General features: G+C 40.9%; 1 protein-coding gene across 1 annotated transcript; it reads right to left on the bottom strand.

Annotated features, from left to right (window-relative positions):
- Window positions 1-1,879: 1,879 nt before the first annotated feature.
- On the bottom strand, window positions 1,880-12,035 carry LOC102927370 (C-type lectin domain family 4 member A-like). Its single transcript, XM_076566111.1, has 7 exons — window positions 12,013-12,035; window positions 11,237-11,316; window positions 10,061-10,177; window positions 7,476-7,577; window positions 4,965-5,116; window positions 3,950-4,062; window positions 1,880-2,773 (listed from the first exon to the last, which is right to left on the bottom strand). Exons 1-7 carry the CDS (start codon window positions 12,033-12,035, stop codon window positions 2,632-2,634), a joined length of 729 nt encoding a protein of 242 aa, XP_076422226.1. The 3' UTR covers window positions 1,880-2,631.
- Between the last annotated feature and the right edge of the window lie 6,070 nt (window positions 12,036-18,105).

The following is an 18,105-nucleotide window of genomic DNA, read 5'->3' as shown; positions in this document are numbered from 1 at the left end:
TGTGTAGTAGCCTCCTGTATTTAGAGAATCAAATTCATTCTCATCCTATGGGCCAGGGAAAGTGACCTGGACAAACCAGCCAATTGGGTTTGAAAGCATACTCTATAAAAAGAAAGATGAGTCAAAGGCTTTGAAACAGTTTTTTTACAGAGGAGTATGAAATCACTTGGAACCAGCATAGCATCTACACCTAATCCTTTTACTGTTCACTCGGGAGATGTATGTTATTGGGTTTTAAAATGGAACATTAGTCCTGTCAGCAGAAAAGAGATACTATTGCAACACGAGCATGAAATACTAAAACTTGCTGGAGAGATGGCTCAGTGGTTAAGAGCACTGGCTGTTCTTCCAAAGGTCCCTAGTTCAATTCCCAGCAACTATATGGTGGCTCACGACCATCTCTAATGGGATCTAATGCCCTCTACTGGCGTAAAGCCACACATGCAAATAGAGCATTCATACATAAAATAAGTAAAATATTCAACTTGAGCTTTCTTTTCTCTGATATTGAAGTAAACTAGTGTTATACAGGCTTAGTGTTGGGTGTGTGTCATGTACACCATGGGGGTCTGTCATGAAGCAGTGTGGGAGTGGTTCGGGTGGTGATGGTGCACATTCTCCTGTTCACAAACATCTGCAGTCACACCATTTTACACCTGACCTGCTGAAGAAAGACTTTATCTGGACTTTTACCCAGTTAATAGGAGGTGACCTCTCTAATTCTTTGGAATTCCTAGAGCTATTGGGAAGTCTGAAGATTTATGTTGCTAAGTTCTTTCATAATTCATGCTAACAAGACAATTCATATGGGGAGTTCACCATTTCAGAAACATTGACCATGTAATAAAAGTGTGCAGGCTTTGACCATGAGATGCTCACCCTGGCATGGAAGTGATGCTGAAGGCTGAGTTCACTCTCTTATCAACCAAACACTCACACCTATATAAGGAACCCTGGTCAATCTCTGAACATCAGAGCTCAGATGAGTGCCCCTGGTTGGTTATTCTGTATACTGCCACTTTTAACATTCTGGGAAGGAGATGCATCCATGGGGTCCATGGAAGCTCCCTTTATGGGACCCTCTGACCTCACCTGATATGTTCCTCCCTGTAGTTCTGTTTTGTATCATTCTACATAACAAAACTATAATACTAATATAGCAGAATCATTAGTTCAGTGTGTGATCCTAGCAACTTATAAATCTGCAGGTATCATGGGATCCTGGGACTCTGCAGACAGTTGACATGGAGTGATGGCATCCTTGGGAACTCCTGAACTTGAAGCCTAAGTCTGAAATGAAACACTCTTGGGGAGGCATGGCCCTGAACTTGTAAAATAATTTAATTAGTGAATTAAATGTTTGCAGCTATGGCTTAGCAGAACAGTCATAAGAAACATTTTGGAGATGGCTGAGGAAATACAGGCAAGATCTATACAGGAAATACAGGCATCATCTGAGGAAAGAGTTGTTAAATTTTCTAAGAGTGATAATGGCATTTTTTTTTTGTACAATGACAATTTCAGATGATATATATTGAAATATTGACTGAAGTGTAATGTATCAAACTAATTTTCAAGTACCCTATCACTATCAAGTAACATGTGCATATATATGCACATACATACACATATCAAATTATCTAAATGTCAACATTTGATGATACCATCCAGCCAACTTCTGTTTCAAAATATTTCTGACAAGAAGTTGAAAAGGCTTCCCAAGTGTTAAGTAGCATACAGGCTCCCAAGGGACATGTGGGTCTCCTTAATGTCCAACCTCAGGGCAGAGGCTCTCCCTAACGTGGCCTGTACGAACGAACCTGAGACACCAAAAATCATGGGAGTGCTATCATCTTCTTAGACTTGCTGTTGATAAAGGTCACCCAACCCAGGATCAGCCACCATGAGAGGCCCACATCAGCCTCATGGCACCCATAGCACCTGGCACACTAGCCATGGGGACCAAGTTCCTGAATGGGTCCTGGCAGTGCAGGTATTGGAGGACATGAGAAAATGCTGATGGAAGGGCACAAACTGCCAGAGAAAATGTGAGTAAGCACTGAGGATCAAAGTGACAATAGGTAACAATGTGACCCTGTCTGTCTGAATTTGCTAAAGAAGATCTTAAATGTTCTAACACCACACACATACAAAACAGACAACTATGTTAGGTAATAAAGGGTGTTGTTAACCTGACTGTGGTAGCCATTGCCCAATACATTTCCATTTAAGTCAAGGCAGTATAACTTAAATATACATAATTTATTTGTCAATTATACATCAATAAATCCAAAGACAGAAGAACATAGAGAAATGGGTAGAGGGTCCGCATCATGCAATTCTATCATCAAATAAGACTTTAGGAGTCTAAGAATGGACACAGAAGCTGGATTGCTTCTACATATGCACAAAGGATCCTGTAGAGTCTCTGGTATATGGGGAATTCTCACTATATAAAGAGTAATGGATGAATAAAGAAGTATATATGGGGACCAGTATTATCTATCATATGTAAAACTATTGGCTGCCTACCTAAATTTCTATGGACATCTCTTCCACAAGAAGATCTTTTCAGGTGTCCATGTGGTGCTGGATAAAAGTGCAATCCCATGTCTGTGGAGAATGCTCAATTCAGAAGTATATTTTCTTCATCTGACAAACTGACCTATCTTTATCACTGCAGTCGATGTCATTCCAGCCCCAACCAGAATATCGATGATTTATTATAACACATTGTTCGTAGTCATAGCTGGGCTCACCTAGGTGCCAGAACCTGGAAGAGAGGAAAGAGCATCAGGGTGTTTCCCACAGTGATGCTGGGAAAGAGAAAACAAGAGTAAGCAAGAAGAGGATGCGGTGGAAATTTGTGGAAAGCAGATTCAGGTGTGTACAAATCAACCGTTCTCCACCACCCATGTCTGACATGTCCCTGAAAACAGGGCCACTGCACTCAATATTCTCTAGCTTGTTACTCAACTTTTCTCCCAGAACACATCCCAGGGGCTACTTCATCCCTAGGTCTTGGTACCTGAGGACTGTCATTCCATGTGCTTATTTGTATGATGAAAAAGTCTCTCCTTATTCTCATGTTTTATTAAAGGTTTTTTTTTTTTCATTTTACAATAGTGTTATTTTAGAGACTGGAAACCTACTTAAAATATCAAAATAATCCACTTATTTCTGTCATCTAGGACAAGTAACTTACTATCCTAGACTCCTACCTGTCTCCTCTGAAGACTGAGAAGGACAGTAGCATCACTACCTGTTTCTCACAACAAAAATCAGGATAGAATGTGGGAACCTACTAAGACATTAGAGTTTTTAATAATTACATTAATAAAACACACAACAATATCAGAATGTGGGTTTTGATTTAAGAGAAATAATCGGTTATGGTCTTGACATTAATTTTTATTATAATGCTATAAATGAGAGCTGGAGAGATGGCTAAGGAATTAAGAGTGCTTGTGCTTTTCCAGAAAATGTGAGAGTTCTGTTCCCAGCATCCATATTTTCACAGTCATACCACCTGTAACCCCAATTCCAGGGCATCCAACACCCTCTTCTGGGCTCCATGGTCACCCACATACACACGACACACTCACAGAGAGACACAAATATACACACAAATAAAAATAAATTAAATTCTACTTTTAAGTATATAGAGAAATGAAAGCATAATAAAACCCACCATGGTGTAGCACCTTGGTTGGGTGCCCTGGGTACTTATCATGCTACAATCTTCAAACTCAAATTCCTCATCTCTCCTGAATTATCAGTGACATGTGTCTCACAGGACTCCTTGATGAGGAAATGGGGATAAAGTAACTCCATCCACAGCACTCACACCAGGAGTGTGCTTTGTTTGTTTCATAACCAACAGCTGGAACACCCTAAAGTCTTCTCATGCTACAGGACCCAGGACTCCTCTAGGTAACTCTGGACTCACGTGGCACTTTTATTGTATGGTGTCTGATCAACCCATCGCCACTGTCGGTGACCTGGATCCGAAAGGCCAATATAATAAGCAGCTTTGGGATTCAGGATCTTGGTGATGAAATCCTAAGAGGAAAGAAAGATACAGCATTCAGCCTGGATGGAGTGATTCTTTTTCTATTACAGAATTTATTTAAGATCTTTTAAAAATTATTTTAACTATACAAAAATTATAGGTCCAATACTATGCACTTATGCAAATACGTAATAATCAAATCCTACTTCATCTCTGTAGACCATTATATAGTTCTCAAATTTAGATTAATACACATTAATTATACATTTTAGAGGTACACTGTGATACTTCGACTGACTTATCTGGTCACACAGAGATGAAAAGACAAAGAAAGGATCAATAAATAAAGAGCCATCCCCACCCCCAGGAGTGCCATCTTCTCTGGCTGACCAGGACACAAAGTCATCACTCATGGGCCTGATTTCCATGACCCTGGAAACAATCTCTGTCCATGATCATAATGAATTCTCATCTCAGACTCACTCCCCTCTTTTCTTCCCCAATACCACTCTTCAAAGTTGTGCATTAGAGAATTTAGCAGATTTAATCATTTTCCATTCATAACCTCACTTATTTCACTTCTGATGGTTGGCTGTGACTCTCCTGATTTGATCCCCTTTCCCTAGTCAGCTCTGCGCACTCCTCTGTTAGGCAGTGGGTACTACAGGAAGCATTAGAGTGCTGAAATCACACACTGCTCTTTCAAGCAGAAACATTTCATCCTTCCTTCCACCTCAGAGGTTGCATTTCTGTTGCCATGGTTCCTTGTGGGTTGATCAGCTTCACTGAAGCAGGGGAAAGGGGTAGAATGCCAAGGCTGAAGCAATCTTTCCAGCTTCCTGATGGAAAGCCTTCTGCCACATCAGCAACACCCATGTCAACAAAACTCTCTCTTAGTAAAAAGAGGCAGAGAGCAGGCCAGGCCCAGGCCCCACTCTCTCCTAGGATGCACCTGCTCTTCCTGGCTGTGGATCACCATCAGATGAGCGCCCATGCTGGAGCACTTCTTCTCACTCTCGCTCCAAGATGCTGAGTCATTCGAAGTGAAGTAGCAGTGGGAACTAAATGGCTTCCAATCCTTTGGGCAACAGCTCCAGACTTTGTCTTTGGGGGAAGAAGGAAATGTAAGTGCAATGTCATAAAGTCATTTTAAAAGCTGCTTGATGTGGAGACCACATGGAAGCTGGGGGTCTCCACTTCTCAAGATACAAGACAGAGCCCCTCTCTGTCAGGTGCCAAGCAACCCCAGTCTATTTCTGTTGACACTAATGTCAGGGCCCCTTTATCCTAATGGGGTGCTGTCAGGAAAACTGAGTGTAAGGACACTCAGACGCCCAAGATGTAATGCCAAATGGTCTGGGTCTCCAAAGAATAGAACTCATCATACCAAGAACCAGAAGTTCTCATATTACATAAATATATACATATTTATACATGAAACAATAGATCCCATTAACCAAGGCAGCAAAATTTCAGAGTTAGCAGATATTTTTAATTAGTGATGATAAAAGTGGGAGTCAATATATTACAACAAGCAAGATAATTAATTATAGGTTTAATATAAAAGTTTTAATGCCCATGATATATGTTTCAGGACGAAAATAGAAAGATTCTGGAAAAGGTTTTTAAAACATGTAAAACAATTCTGTGAGTTTAAGGCCAGTCTGGTCTACAGAGCAAGATGGACGATTGACACCAAAACTACACAGAGAAACCCTATCCAAAAAAAAAAATATTCAAACCATGAACAGAAAAAGATGTAAAGAGCTGAATGGAAATTTTATATCTGAAACACATATTTTAAGTATTCCATGGTGTTAATTGCATCCTGAAGGCAACAGAGATATCAGTGGGCCCTCAAGGAAGGAAAAGTGAAATTAAACAGAAAAATAAAGTCTTGTGTAAAAACCTTAAATGCCTACAGTTGAATGCAATCCCCATAGATAAATAGACAAAACAACCTCAAAATTTATAAAGAAAGCAAAAAAAAAAAAAAAAAAAAAAAAACGGATAGTCAGAGCAACCATCAAGGAAAAAGAATAAAGTTGGCAATATCTCTCATACCTCACTTCAGGCTACACTATAGAGCATGGGACCACAACAAAACAGACACATTGATCAATGAACACAAAAAAGAACCACAAACAAAAGCCCACACAGCTACAACCACTGGACTTTTCATCAAACAATACATATCAGAGGAAGATAGGCTCTTCAACAAATTGTACTGGGAAAACTAGGTACCAACATGCAGAAGAATGAATCTAAATCCATAGCCATTCTGTGTGAAAATTGACTCTAAAATAGAGTCTAAATGGATTAAACACATTACTGTGAGGCTTGGAACCCTGGAATTGTTACAAAAAAAAAATAAAGACAGCAGATCAAGATGTAGGCATAGGCAAAGACTCCCTGAGTAAGACTGCAGGCGTCTTGAGAGCAAAGGATGCAGTGAGTGAAGAGAGAGAGATCTGCTGAGAAAGGCAGGAACCCCAGACAAGTTCAAATGGTCTAGGGAACCATGTGTTTCCCAAAAGGTCTGTTGACAAAGACAGTAAACAAATTGTCTATTTAGGGCCAGACGCTGTATTCCAAAGACATCTCCGTTACAGGTGTCAAAGACAGTCGAGAATCTTTGCTTACTCGGGGCCAAAGTGATGGATAGCCTTAAACACTCCCCTCTCTTTCCTAAATCTAAGTAATACACGTTCATCAGTCCACCTTCCAGTTTAGTTTACTAGAAAAACAAGTTCTCTATTCAAATCTTGAGTAAATTACACTTTGTAGACACTGTAACTGAGAATGGAACATGATCATCTCACACACACACACACACACACACACACACACACACACACACACACGCACACACGCACACACGCACGCACGCACGCACGCACACAACAAGATCATTACACACATACTTATGAAAACACTTGAGGGACTACAGAAATGGCTCAGTGGTTAAGAGTGTGTACCGCTCTCACAGAGGACCAGAGTTCAGTTCCCAGCACCCACAACCTGTGACTCACAACCACATCTAACTCCAGCTCCAAGGATCTTCTTCTGCCTCTGCAGGCACTGCACTCACATACACCAACTCACACACAGGCACGTGCATATATACGTGTATTAACTAAAAATGAAATCTTAAACATACACCCTTGAGCATGACTCTCTGGAGATGCTCACATTCTTGGCATCAGATTTGCTGGAACTCCCCTCTGTTTCTAATAAAATTCTGCTCAGCCTAGTATTGCTTCTCCCTCTTTGAAACTCTTCTTTGTTGACACTAGGAGGCCACACAATTCCAATTATGCCCTTTGGAGACCTCTAAAAAGGACTCCACAGGCAGCTGGTACTGAGTGTGTGGTATGAAGTCATGTTCCCATAGTGCCCATTGCTGATGGAAATACCCCAGAATCTTGTTGGAAATGCTGATTTTAGACATGTTAAGTTTTACCTTTCAAGAGTGAATGCTGTTTTGTACACTCCAACTCAGTGTAATTCAGTTCTTTTATGATTGTATTTTTATCAAGAAGCTGAGAATATTTTTTAAACAAAGCTGCAAAACAGAATAAAAACAATTCATTTTTCTGGTAGTGCTGACATTTGACTCTTTACTTTTACTTTCTTACATTCTTTGTAGAAACAAAATGAGCAGTTCCAGGTTACCTGAGCATGGAAATAATAAAAGCCGGACACTGATCAAAAGGACTTTGTTTTTGTCCTCTTTTTCCTGTATCTCCCTCCACCCCAGCTAGCTCTGACTTCTAAGTGTCCCCACACTTTCATGGAGTTCCTAACTTAAAACTAACTCACCTTTCCTTGAGAAATTGAATTTTCGTTCTTCTCTTCCTCATCTCCCACTTGTTCCTGGAGTCTCTAGATTCTGGCTTTCACTTCTGCTAATTTACCAAACATTCCTGAACTAGATGTCAATGGCCCCTCATGTCCACTGATCAGTCATCTTCCTGTGGGACTTCTCACATTTCCCTGCCCACTTCTCTTCCTCCTTAACTGTTGGGAGACAGTGGCTCCTTCCTGTTTTGCCTGGTCCTGCTTGCTGCTGTTTCCTGTCTTTCCTACCTGTTTCCTTCTACACCCACCTCTCTTAAAAAGGAACATTGCATCCAATTCCTTCTGCATCTCTCTTTCTCCTCCAAATTCCTCTTCCTTAGTGATATTCATTGTCCTGGGTTGTTGGGGTGGGGGTGGGGAGTAGAAGTGGTTGTTTTGTTTTTTAATCTGTTTTTGTTATCTGCTGCCTGTAAGCAAAGGTCTTCTAAAATGTACACCTCTTTACTAAAATATGTTAATATGTATCACTAAACTGTGTATCTGAGACTTAGGTGAACAAACAGACCTTAAATCATCATATTCCAACTCAAACCTGCTGCTCATCTTCTTCCTCTTCAAATAACTTCATGATGGCTGACTTTATGAAAACAGAATATTAAAGTCATACCTCACTCCTCTGTGTCCCCTATTCTCAGCTATTCATATTGACCAAAACGTCACCTCCTTTTGGTCCAACTTATCTTCTCTCCTATGTATCACTAGCATGATCCTTGGATCAAACCCCTAGTACTGCTCAAATGGATTCTGAATTAGTGTCCTAATTCCCTGCTTCCCTTCGTTTTAACACCTCTGTAAAAGCACACTTCTCTAAGTCAGTTTTAATTTTATCATGGCCTGCTTCAGATTCATCAGAGGATCTCCACGACTGTTGCACATTGAAAAACTGGACACACTTCTCAACCTTCCCTATATAAATATCCATTTAGACTATGCCTTTGCAGTTCCCTACTCAAGGGACTGGTCTATTTCTACATCACCTCATCTGAGCTGCTGTTAAGAGTTCGTTGGCCACTAAAATACACAAAGGCAAATGTGTGCATGCACCATGTTGGGCTTGGCTTACTGCCACCATCCATCCTGAAAGACTGAAGTTGCCATAGGAAGCTGGGTTGTCTGTTACTGATTTATGACTCCATGAAAATGAGTAAGTTCACCTAGGACCATAGGAATCTCCAAAGAGAGACCAGTCTCTGTGAAACGACCAAGAAAGAATTAAATAAACAGTTCAATTAACCTACTAAGTTTTAAGTTGGTTAATGGTTCAGCAAGACCTACTAAATAAAATTACATTAGAGGGGATACCTGTGTGATATAGTATGCCCTATATTGTGATCTAGGTCCAGTTTTGTCTGCTCCCTACAGTTTCATACTTAGTTCCCCATGTAGCACTACACATGACAATAATATACACCTATATTTGCCCATATTTCCCATGCCTCCACATGTCTAGGACATTGCTGGCACACACAGGACTAGGTGTCATCTGCTCCAAGCTTTTCTTAGCCCTCTGTGCTTACTTCTTACTCCTCACCTGCACAGCATTTCCCATGCAATTTCTAAGCACTGCTTCATTTAACTGTTCTCTACATTTCCTGAGACTGGGGACTGTAGCTATTTCTGGACTCTCTACATGCTGCCCAATATATAGTAAACAGATATTATTAATTATTGCATGAATGAATAAACATCTACATAAAAATATAGTTTATGCTTTTTATTTTTGATAAATTTCAAAGCCAATCCATAGAGAAATCACCTATTTTCTAAATAGCTTCCAGATCTCACATGATCTGGAACAAAAACAAATGATTAGAAGGAACTCCACAGGAGCACTGTCCCTGGAATAGCTCTGGCCATCTCTTCTCATCACCCTGCTCATTCAAAAACATAAATATCTTTTCATCCAATGGATCTGGCTTCTAAATGCTGCTTAGGAAATACAGATTCATCCTCAGTACTGGAGCCTAACACAGATGCCCCAGGATTTCACTCTGTGACACCAACAAACTCATACATGCTTCTCCATTGAGACTGAATAACTTTTACAGAAGAGTTATTCTGAAACAGAGGGAAATTCCCAATGTCATCCATCTATCCAGAGAGTGTCTGTCTCAGGTTTCTGGGTCACCATCTGTCTAATGAGTCCCTCTCCTTCCCTGTGTTTAATTCTCCCAGGAGCATACTTACTGATCAGAGCAACTGAGAATAAGAATTTCAATAGCAGTAAAAGAATTATGAATGAGGTGAGGAGCAACTTGGAGAATCTGTGACAACTTTCATGAGTCCTGGTCTTCTTTTGAGGAGCTAAAAGACAAACCAAATTCATGTCTTCAGCTCTGTTCCTATTTCTTCTTCTTTCTCTTATTCTACTCTTTTTGCGCATGATAAACACTAGTAACATGATGTTTGAAATAACAGGAAAATAAAATTTGAAATAATTACATTCTTTATATATTATATTTATATATTATATACATAAAGTATAGATATATATTTTATGTTAATAATAGAAACATTACAATGTACATAAAATCATTCATTCCTGACATTGAGAATGATTGCTCTCAGTCTTTTGGAATGTATCTTTCCTAAAGTTTAAAGCTTTTACATATAAAATGCATATTTTCCATAATTAGAACACCATCAATACTGCTTAGTGATCATAATTTTCTCTGACATTATATCATGATTTTTTTCCTTATTTTTTTGTTTTATTTTGAGACAGTGTCTGGTATGTACCCCAAGTTGACTCCAATTCAATTTGTAATACAAGCTGGCCTCAAACCCACAGCAAACCCCTGTCTCTAACTCCTGAGTTTAGTGATTACTGGCTTGTGCCAGCACAACTGGATGAACCTTTATTATGATTGCAATGTATTCCATTATATACTTTTAAAGCTTCCAGCTTGCTTCCAACTTCAAATATGCAATAGTGAAGATGTCACATTTTATGATAAAGTTACCACATTTTCAGTCACCACTTCTAGAGGAGTTACAATATTTCCCAACAATGGGTGAGGTCCTGGGTTCTGTCCCCATCACGGGAGGGAGAGAGTGAAAGAAACTACTCAACACCTGGATGCCAACAGACTGTGACATGCCACCAGATATAGACGGGGAAATCAATATGCCATGGTTTAACTTGAAACAATATGTATTTATATATAGAAAGTATACAATAACATGGGTGGTGGGATTTTCTCTAGATGGCAAAAGAGGATAACAATCCCACAACCTTTCACATCATCTACAGGCAACACACTTGGTTGAGACTCCAGTGACCCAGAGGTATGGCCAGTGGTGAACATCATCTTTGTCCTTTACATCATCACTAACTAGGAGCAGCAGAAAATGCTTTCTTACCTGGAGGAGAGTCTGCATCCATGTCTGTGGAATCAAATATATTCCTGAGGTTCTTGTTAATATAAATGTTTTCTGAAAACCTGTGGAGAACCTGCCCTCACAAAATGTATGCCATCCCTTCTTTAAAACAGATCCTGAATGAGAAATAAATGTGGCAGCAAATTGTCCCGATACCAGCTAGGTATGAGAGGCACTAACAGACAGCTGCCCTGAGCGTACACCATGAGGTGCAGTCCCCTGACCTGCAAAGGGAGAATTGCAGGTGGAGAACACACCCAGGATCTGTATACAATCATAGATATACCAAGAATTCAAAGGCAAGAGAAGAAAAGAGGAAGGAATGGAAAAGAGGAACCAGGCCATTAGAGAAGTCAAACTCCTCACAGAGTTGAGATTCTGACACTCGGTCTGAGCTGATCTCTACAATAAAGCCTCCATTTCCCATCTTGTGCTGTAATTCCTACTCCCAAAACCTGAAGAGCTGCCTCTTAGCCTACCTGAAGCTTTAACACCACACTCAAGTCGCCCCATGCACAGAAGCATTCTTAAACTTAAAGGCACCTAGTGCACACCCTAGACTGTCCCACCACATGGGGACAAGGTCTTCACCCTGCTCATTCTCTGGAACCTATGTCAGCACTGACTTACCACATGGATACCCCCCTTAACCTGCCTGTGCTCTGACACCCAGTTCTTCCTCACCCCAGCAAGGACTTCCTCGATCTCTTGAAAGTCACTGAGTTCCCACCTGTGTTTTTCACTCCCACACTCTGTACCTTGCCTGGTTCCTGGAATCCATGCCTGGTTTACCCTCTGTGAGGAACTTCCCCTCAGTCTGCTGAGTCTCCTCACCCCAACCTGACTTTCAGCTAACACTGCACTGGGGCCCAACCTCGCCTCCTTCAAGTGCTGAGGTGTCACACCAGGCTGGCCTTGAGGACCCTCTGCTCACTCACTCATTTAGGGTTCTGACTTCCAACAAGAAGGGGCCTCAAGCATGGATGCCTTCTCCCCCTGCTTCAGCTCAGAGGCTCTGCACCTGCCCACTCTCATGCACAGCTGACCTTGTCACCTCTCAGGCTCTGAAGTCTCACATCAGGCTGTGGCTCATGGACTCACTTCCCATTCAAGACACATTTCCCCTCACTGCTCAGGCTCCAATTCTACTGTCAAGCCAGGCCTCTGCACAGACAGATCATTGCTTCCCCACACCCCACCCTACCATGGATGCCTACCCTGCCTTGTCCTGTATAATATTTTACTCAAAATTGTATTATTTAATATGGAAAGGGAAAATAGTATTTTTAAAGGATAGGAGCAGAACAAGAGAATTAGTAGTTCTCCATATGTGGTTCAGGGATCCAGTGATTCATGCACACACATCCTCCCAACTGTAACCACTTATTCCACAGTCTCTATCATCCAAATTACTTATACAAAATTGAGTTCTAAAGTTACCTCTCTCTCCCTAGGAAAAAAAAAACAAAATGTGCATAAAATATACAGTGTCATCAACAATTCCAGAACCTAACTAACAATAGGGTCTTATAATAAAAATATGGAGCATTACTCACAATAGCTAAGTTAGAGAACAAACCTAGTTGTCCAACAGCAGAGGAATGGATAAACAAACTGTGGTATATGTGTACAATGGAACTTTTTACCCATAAAGAAGTCAAAGTTATGGCATTTGCAGGAAAATGTATGCTAATAGGGATAAGTATTAAACCAATCTCACCATGAAATACAGCATATGTTTCTCCTTTGTGATCCTTAGATTTTAGACAGATCCATAAACTCTAGTTGCACACAGGACATGAAAATAGAAGCAATGTAGCTAGAGTTTTCCTGCCTTGCCCACAATCAGGATAAATCTTTGTCAACTGCCAGTCCCACAGCCACTCAGACCCAACCAAGTAAACACAGAGACTTATTTTGCTTACAAACTGTATGGCCATGGCAGACTTCTTGCTAACTGTTCTTATAGCTTAAATTAATCCATTTCTACAAATCTATACCTTGCCACGTGGCTCGTGGCTTACCAATACTTTACATCTTCTTTGTCCTGGCGGCAGCTCCAGGCAGTGACTCCTTCTGTCTTCCTGTTCTTTTATTTCTCCTCTCTGTTAGTCCCACCTATACTTCCTGCCTAGCCACGGCCAATCAGGTTTTATTTATTGGCCAATCAGAGCAACACATTTGCCATACAGACCATCCCCCAGCACAGCCAAGAGCAGACCATCTCAGACACCTGCACTCAGGCCCGTGGTCCTAATCATCCTCTATGTCGACCTGCTGGGTAAAGCCATGAGGAACCCAAGAACTGGCTCCCATAGGACATATAGAACATCCCACAGCACTTCCCCCTTTTTTTCTCAAAAAGGAAGGTTTTAACCTTAACAAAGTAAAATTACATATATTTTGGGAATTTGGGCATAGCTTCTCTTACTATTTCCTGTTGGAGGGGGGCGCTGTATCTCATGGGGATACAAAGAAAATTTTAGGATTATGGAGTAGTCCATGAGGCTGTATTGTCTGAGCCAGTTGCCTTCAAACCATTCTGGATGTTGGATCATCTGGGTCATGGTGTCATAGGAGACCTTTCAGGGGGTCTTGGCTGGTCAAACCTGATGTATCTTAATCTGGAACAAATCCATAGCCTCTGGCTTTCTGTGGGAACCAAAGCAGAGTCTCCTTTCCAAAGAAACACATCCTTACATCCAAATTTTGAAGTCAAGGTATCTTTAAAATATACATATTGGTTTAACTCAACATCTTTTACGATCAAATGTTTTTCTGCAGTTAAAAATCCCAAAGACAACACAATCCAGATTCTCTGCGTAATATTCATCTTTACGTGGCTTATTTTTTATATTAATTTTATTGTCTCTTTAAAGACTTTATTTTTTTAAAACTATCTATTTTTATATAACTATATATATTCCTTTTTCTCTCTCTTCCAAGCCTACATACATTTTTACACACATTGTAAAGCATTTAAAGTCTTGTTGCATCTGAATCTGTCTTATTGTGAATCTATTGCTTTAAACTTCTGCATTTGTAAGACTGAAACGGTGCAATGGCTGCTGACTCTGCCCACCTCAGCTTCCCAACATGGTGGTGGTTCCGCCAGCTCTGGGAGCTATCGTGGGTCTATGCTTTTATCCAAGCAGCGTGTAGCCCAGAAACCTTTTTTGTTTTGTACTAGCAAAGGCTAAATCCACCACACAGCTTAATGTGCCACTTGCAGAAGCCTCATTCCCGCCATACTGCAGATTGAGCACACACGCCAGGAACCCACAAGTAGCTCAAACCGGCAGCTGCTGCTCATTTGAGAGAGACAATTAGGAAGCTGTTTTTAGCTCCATTTTAGAATCTTTTCTCAGGTTTTAAGTGGAAACTCTTGTCCCAAGTTGGGCGCCATTTGTAACTAGAGTTTTCCTGCCTTGCCCACAATCAGGACATATCTTTGTCACCTGCCAGTCCCACAGCCACTCAGACCCAACCAAGTAAACACAGAGACTTATTTTGCTTACAAACTGTATGGCTGTGGCGGGATTCTTGCTGACTGTTCTTATAGCTTAAATTAATCCATTTCCATAAATCTATACCCTGCCACGCGGCTCGTGGCTTACCAGAATCTTTTCATGCTGCTTGTCAGGGTGGCGGCTGGCAGTGACTCCTTCTGCCTTCCTGTTCCTTTATTTCTCCTCTCTGTTAGTCCCGGCTATACTTCCTGCCTAGCCACGGGCCAATCAGTGTTTTATTTATTGACCAATCAGAGCAACTTGACATACAGACCATCCCACAGCACAACCAAGTGCAGACCATCTCAGACATCTGCATTCACGCCTGTGGTCCTAATCATCCTCTATGGGGACCTGCTGGGTAAAGCCACGAGGGACCCAAGAACGGGCTCCCACAGGACATACAGAACATCCCACAGCAAAGTAAAATCTTCTAGAGGAAAGAGGGATTGATGGGAGGCACCAGGGAGAGAGAGGGCAAAGTCAGGGAGTATGTAGGAAATGAGCTCAGTGTGTACTCTGTAGGTACGTGAAAATGTTCTATGCAATTGTACATGAAAATGTCCTATGCAATTGTATCACATCAAAGAATAACACAATGAAATTTTTCAAAAGTAATAAAGTAAATTAAAACTAAGAAAAGCACTCTGTAGAGTAGTCAAGAATGATGGCAATAACCTATGATGTTTGGGAGTCTACCAGACCTACAACTAAAAAGAAGTCATACATTCCTGCCACTTGGGTTTTGGTTACTAGCCCTGTCTAGTAGGGACATTGTTTCCCTATTATAGGATAACTCCATTTTAACGTGTGTTGTGTGTGTGTGTGTGTGTGTGTGTGTGTGTGTGTGTGTACACGTGCGCATGTACATAGGAATATTTTAGAAATCCTCTATGGTAATATGTTTCCATATGACTTTTTCCAAAGGTCTTTAGTATAATTTATTCAACCTATATTACTTCACTTACCTACCCTCCTCTCCCTGACCCCTGTTTCATTATTCCCTTCAACCCTTTATACATTACAGTCCATTGCTCCTCCTTTGAAAGCCCCTCCTCCTGGCCCCTTAGAAATTTCCTGGCCTCTATGGGTGTTACAAACAAAACACATATCTGAAGATTCAAAGCTAACATCCACAAATGAGGAAAAAATGTGAAACATTTGTCTTTCTGGGTCTGGATTACCTCATTCAGAATGAATTTTTCCAGCTTCATTCATCTACCTAAAATTTTCATAATTTTATTTCTTAATACCTGAATAAATTTCCATTGCATACACATACATTTCATTATTCATTCATCAGCTGACGGACATCTAGGTTTTTCCTTCTGGCTATTGTGAGCAGAGCATCAAAGAACATGGATGAGCATACATATCTAGATTAGGATATGGAGTCCTTTGAGTAAATGCCCAAGAGAGGTACAGCTTGATCGTGAGGCAGTCATTAATTTCAGCTTTCTGAGGAGCTCCACACTGATATTTACAGTTGTTACTCCAGTTTGCACTCCTGCTGGCAATGAATAAGTCTTCCCCTTTCCCACATCCAGCTCAGCATTTGTTGCTGCTGGGTTCCATTGTTGTTGTTTTGTTTTGTCTTAATTGTTCTGACTGGGGTGAGACAAACCTCAAAGAATTTTTAAATTGTGTGGCAAAGGATTTTTCTTAAGTTGTTTTCTTTCTTTTTATTGAATTGTTAATTTTCTTTCCTTTGGGGGGAGTACTTTCCTTTTTCTAAAGCTCTTTGTATATTCTAGATAGTAACTGTCAGATGTATAGCTGGTAAAGAATTTTTTTATTTTAATATCACCCTGCAAACACAGACCTTATTTAATTTTGTGACCTATCTGTGTATTTAAAAGTGTTCTGAGGAAAATTAAAGAGCACATTATATACAGAATAGCATGAAGACTCCAGCACTGAGTACTGGGGCAGTGTTACAGTTCAAGTTCACTCTACTGTGCAGTCAGAGGTGCTTAGTGAAGTGGGCCTTTCTGCCTCCTCCACCTCGTCTCTGTTGTAGAAACAATAACGGGGAAAGTTCACTTTAAACAAAGTAAAAGTCTCCCCAGATGTCAGGCGGTGATGGCCCACACCTTTAATCCCTGGGAGACAGATCTCTGAGTTTGAGGCTAGCCTGGTCTACAGAGCAAGTTCTGGGACAGCCAGGGCTATACAGAGAAACTCTGTCTAGGGAACAAAAAAATGTCCCCCCAGAATTATTGTGCACCTTCTTCTCTGGAAAGTGAACTTGTAAATCTGAAACACATGAAACTGAAACCTGCATTAAAATAATTTAGTTTGCTTGTGGTCAGAAAATGAGTAGCTAATGAAAGGCACAGTTGCAGGAACTCTGGGGTCACATTGGGATGGCCATGTGTAGATAAGATCCCACTTCTGTGTAGAATCTTCACAAGTAAATCTCACAGGAAGAAAGTCAAGAGCAATTTCAAGGAGCTGGGTGTTGGGAGAAATAGGATGATGATGGTGAACTGAAAATTCAGATCCAAGAGAAGTTCTGGAGACCAGTGTGCACCGTGGTGACAACAGTCAATAGTATTACAGCGTGACAGGAATTTGTTTAGGAAGACCTTAAGTGTTCTTTCAGCACAAACACAAATAAAAGGCCACTGCCTTCAGTAATGCATGTGTTAGCTAACCTGTAATCATTTCCTAGTATATACGTACATCAGATCAGCACATCGATATCTTAAGCATACAGAAGTTTATTTGTCAATTATACATCAACAAAGCCAAAGAGGAAAGACAAACGGCAGATGGGGACAGAACCCCAGCATCCAGTCAGTGAGTAAAACTTTAGCATCAGACAGACCTTAGCAGAGAGACACAAGTGCTTTCTGTGTGTGCACAAAAGGCTCTCTAGCGTAGTGGCTGACAGGGAGAAAATGCTTCCTTTATGAATGAACAAATGGATGAATGAGGACAAATGTGAGCCAATGTTCTCATAAATGGAAGAGTCTCTGACCCTGCTGCCTAAAATTCTGCAGACATGGAGAATTTACTAGAGTCTGGGTGCAGTGTCAAATGCCTTTAATCCCAGCACTGGGGAAGGAAAGGCATGAGGATCTTGGTGAGTATGAGACCAGCCTGGTCTGTATAGTGAGTTCTAGGACAGCCAGATCTACATAGTGAGACCCTGACTCCAGAGAGACAGAGATAAACAGAGGGAGGGAGAGAGAGAGAGAGAGAGAGAGAGAGAGAGAGAGAGAGAGAGAGATTACTAAGACCCGGGTTTACTGATACAATTCCAAGCACCTGTGTTTGAACCCTAACTATCTCTATGATATGGATTCCACTCCAACCATGTCATGTGTCCATACAGAA

The sequence above is a fragment of the Peromyscus maniculatus genome, chromosome 3, assembly GCF_049852395.1.
Source record: "Peromyscus maniculatus bairdii isolate BWxNUB_F1_BW_parent chromosome 3, HU_Pman_BW_mat_3.1, whole genome shotgun sequence".
In the NCBI taxonomy this organism is placed as follows: Eukaryota; Metazoa; Chordata; class Mammalia; order Rodentia; family Cricetidae; genus Peromyscus; species Peromyscus maniculatus.
Note: the sequence above shows the minus strand (reverse complement) of the source record. Positions and strands in the feature narration are given on the sequence as shown.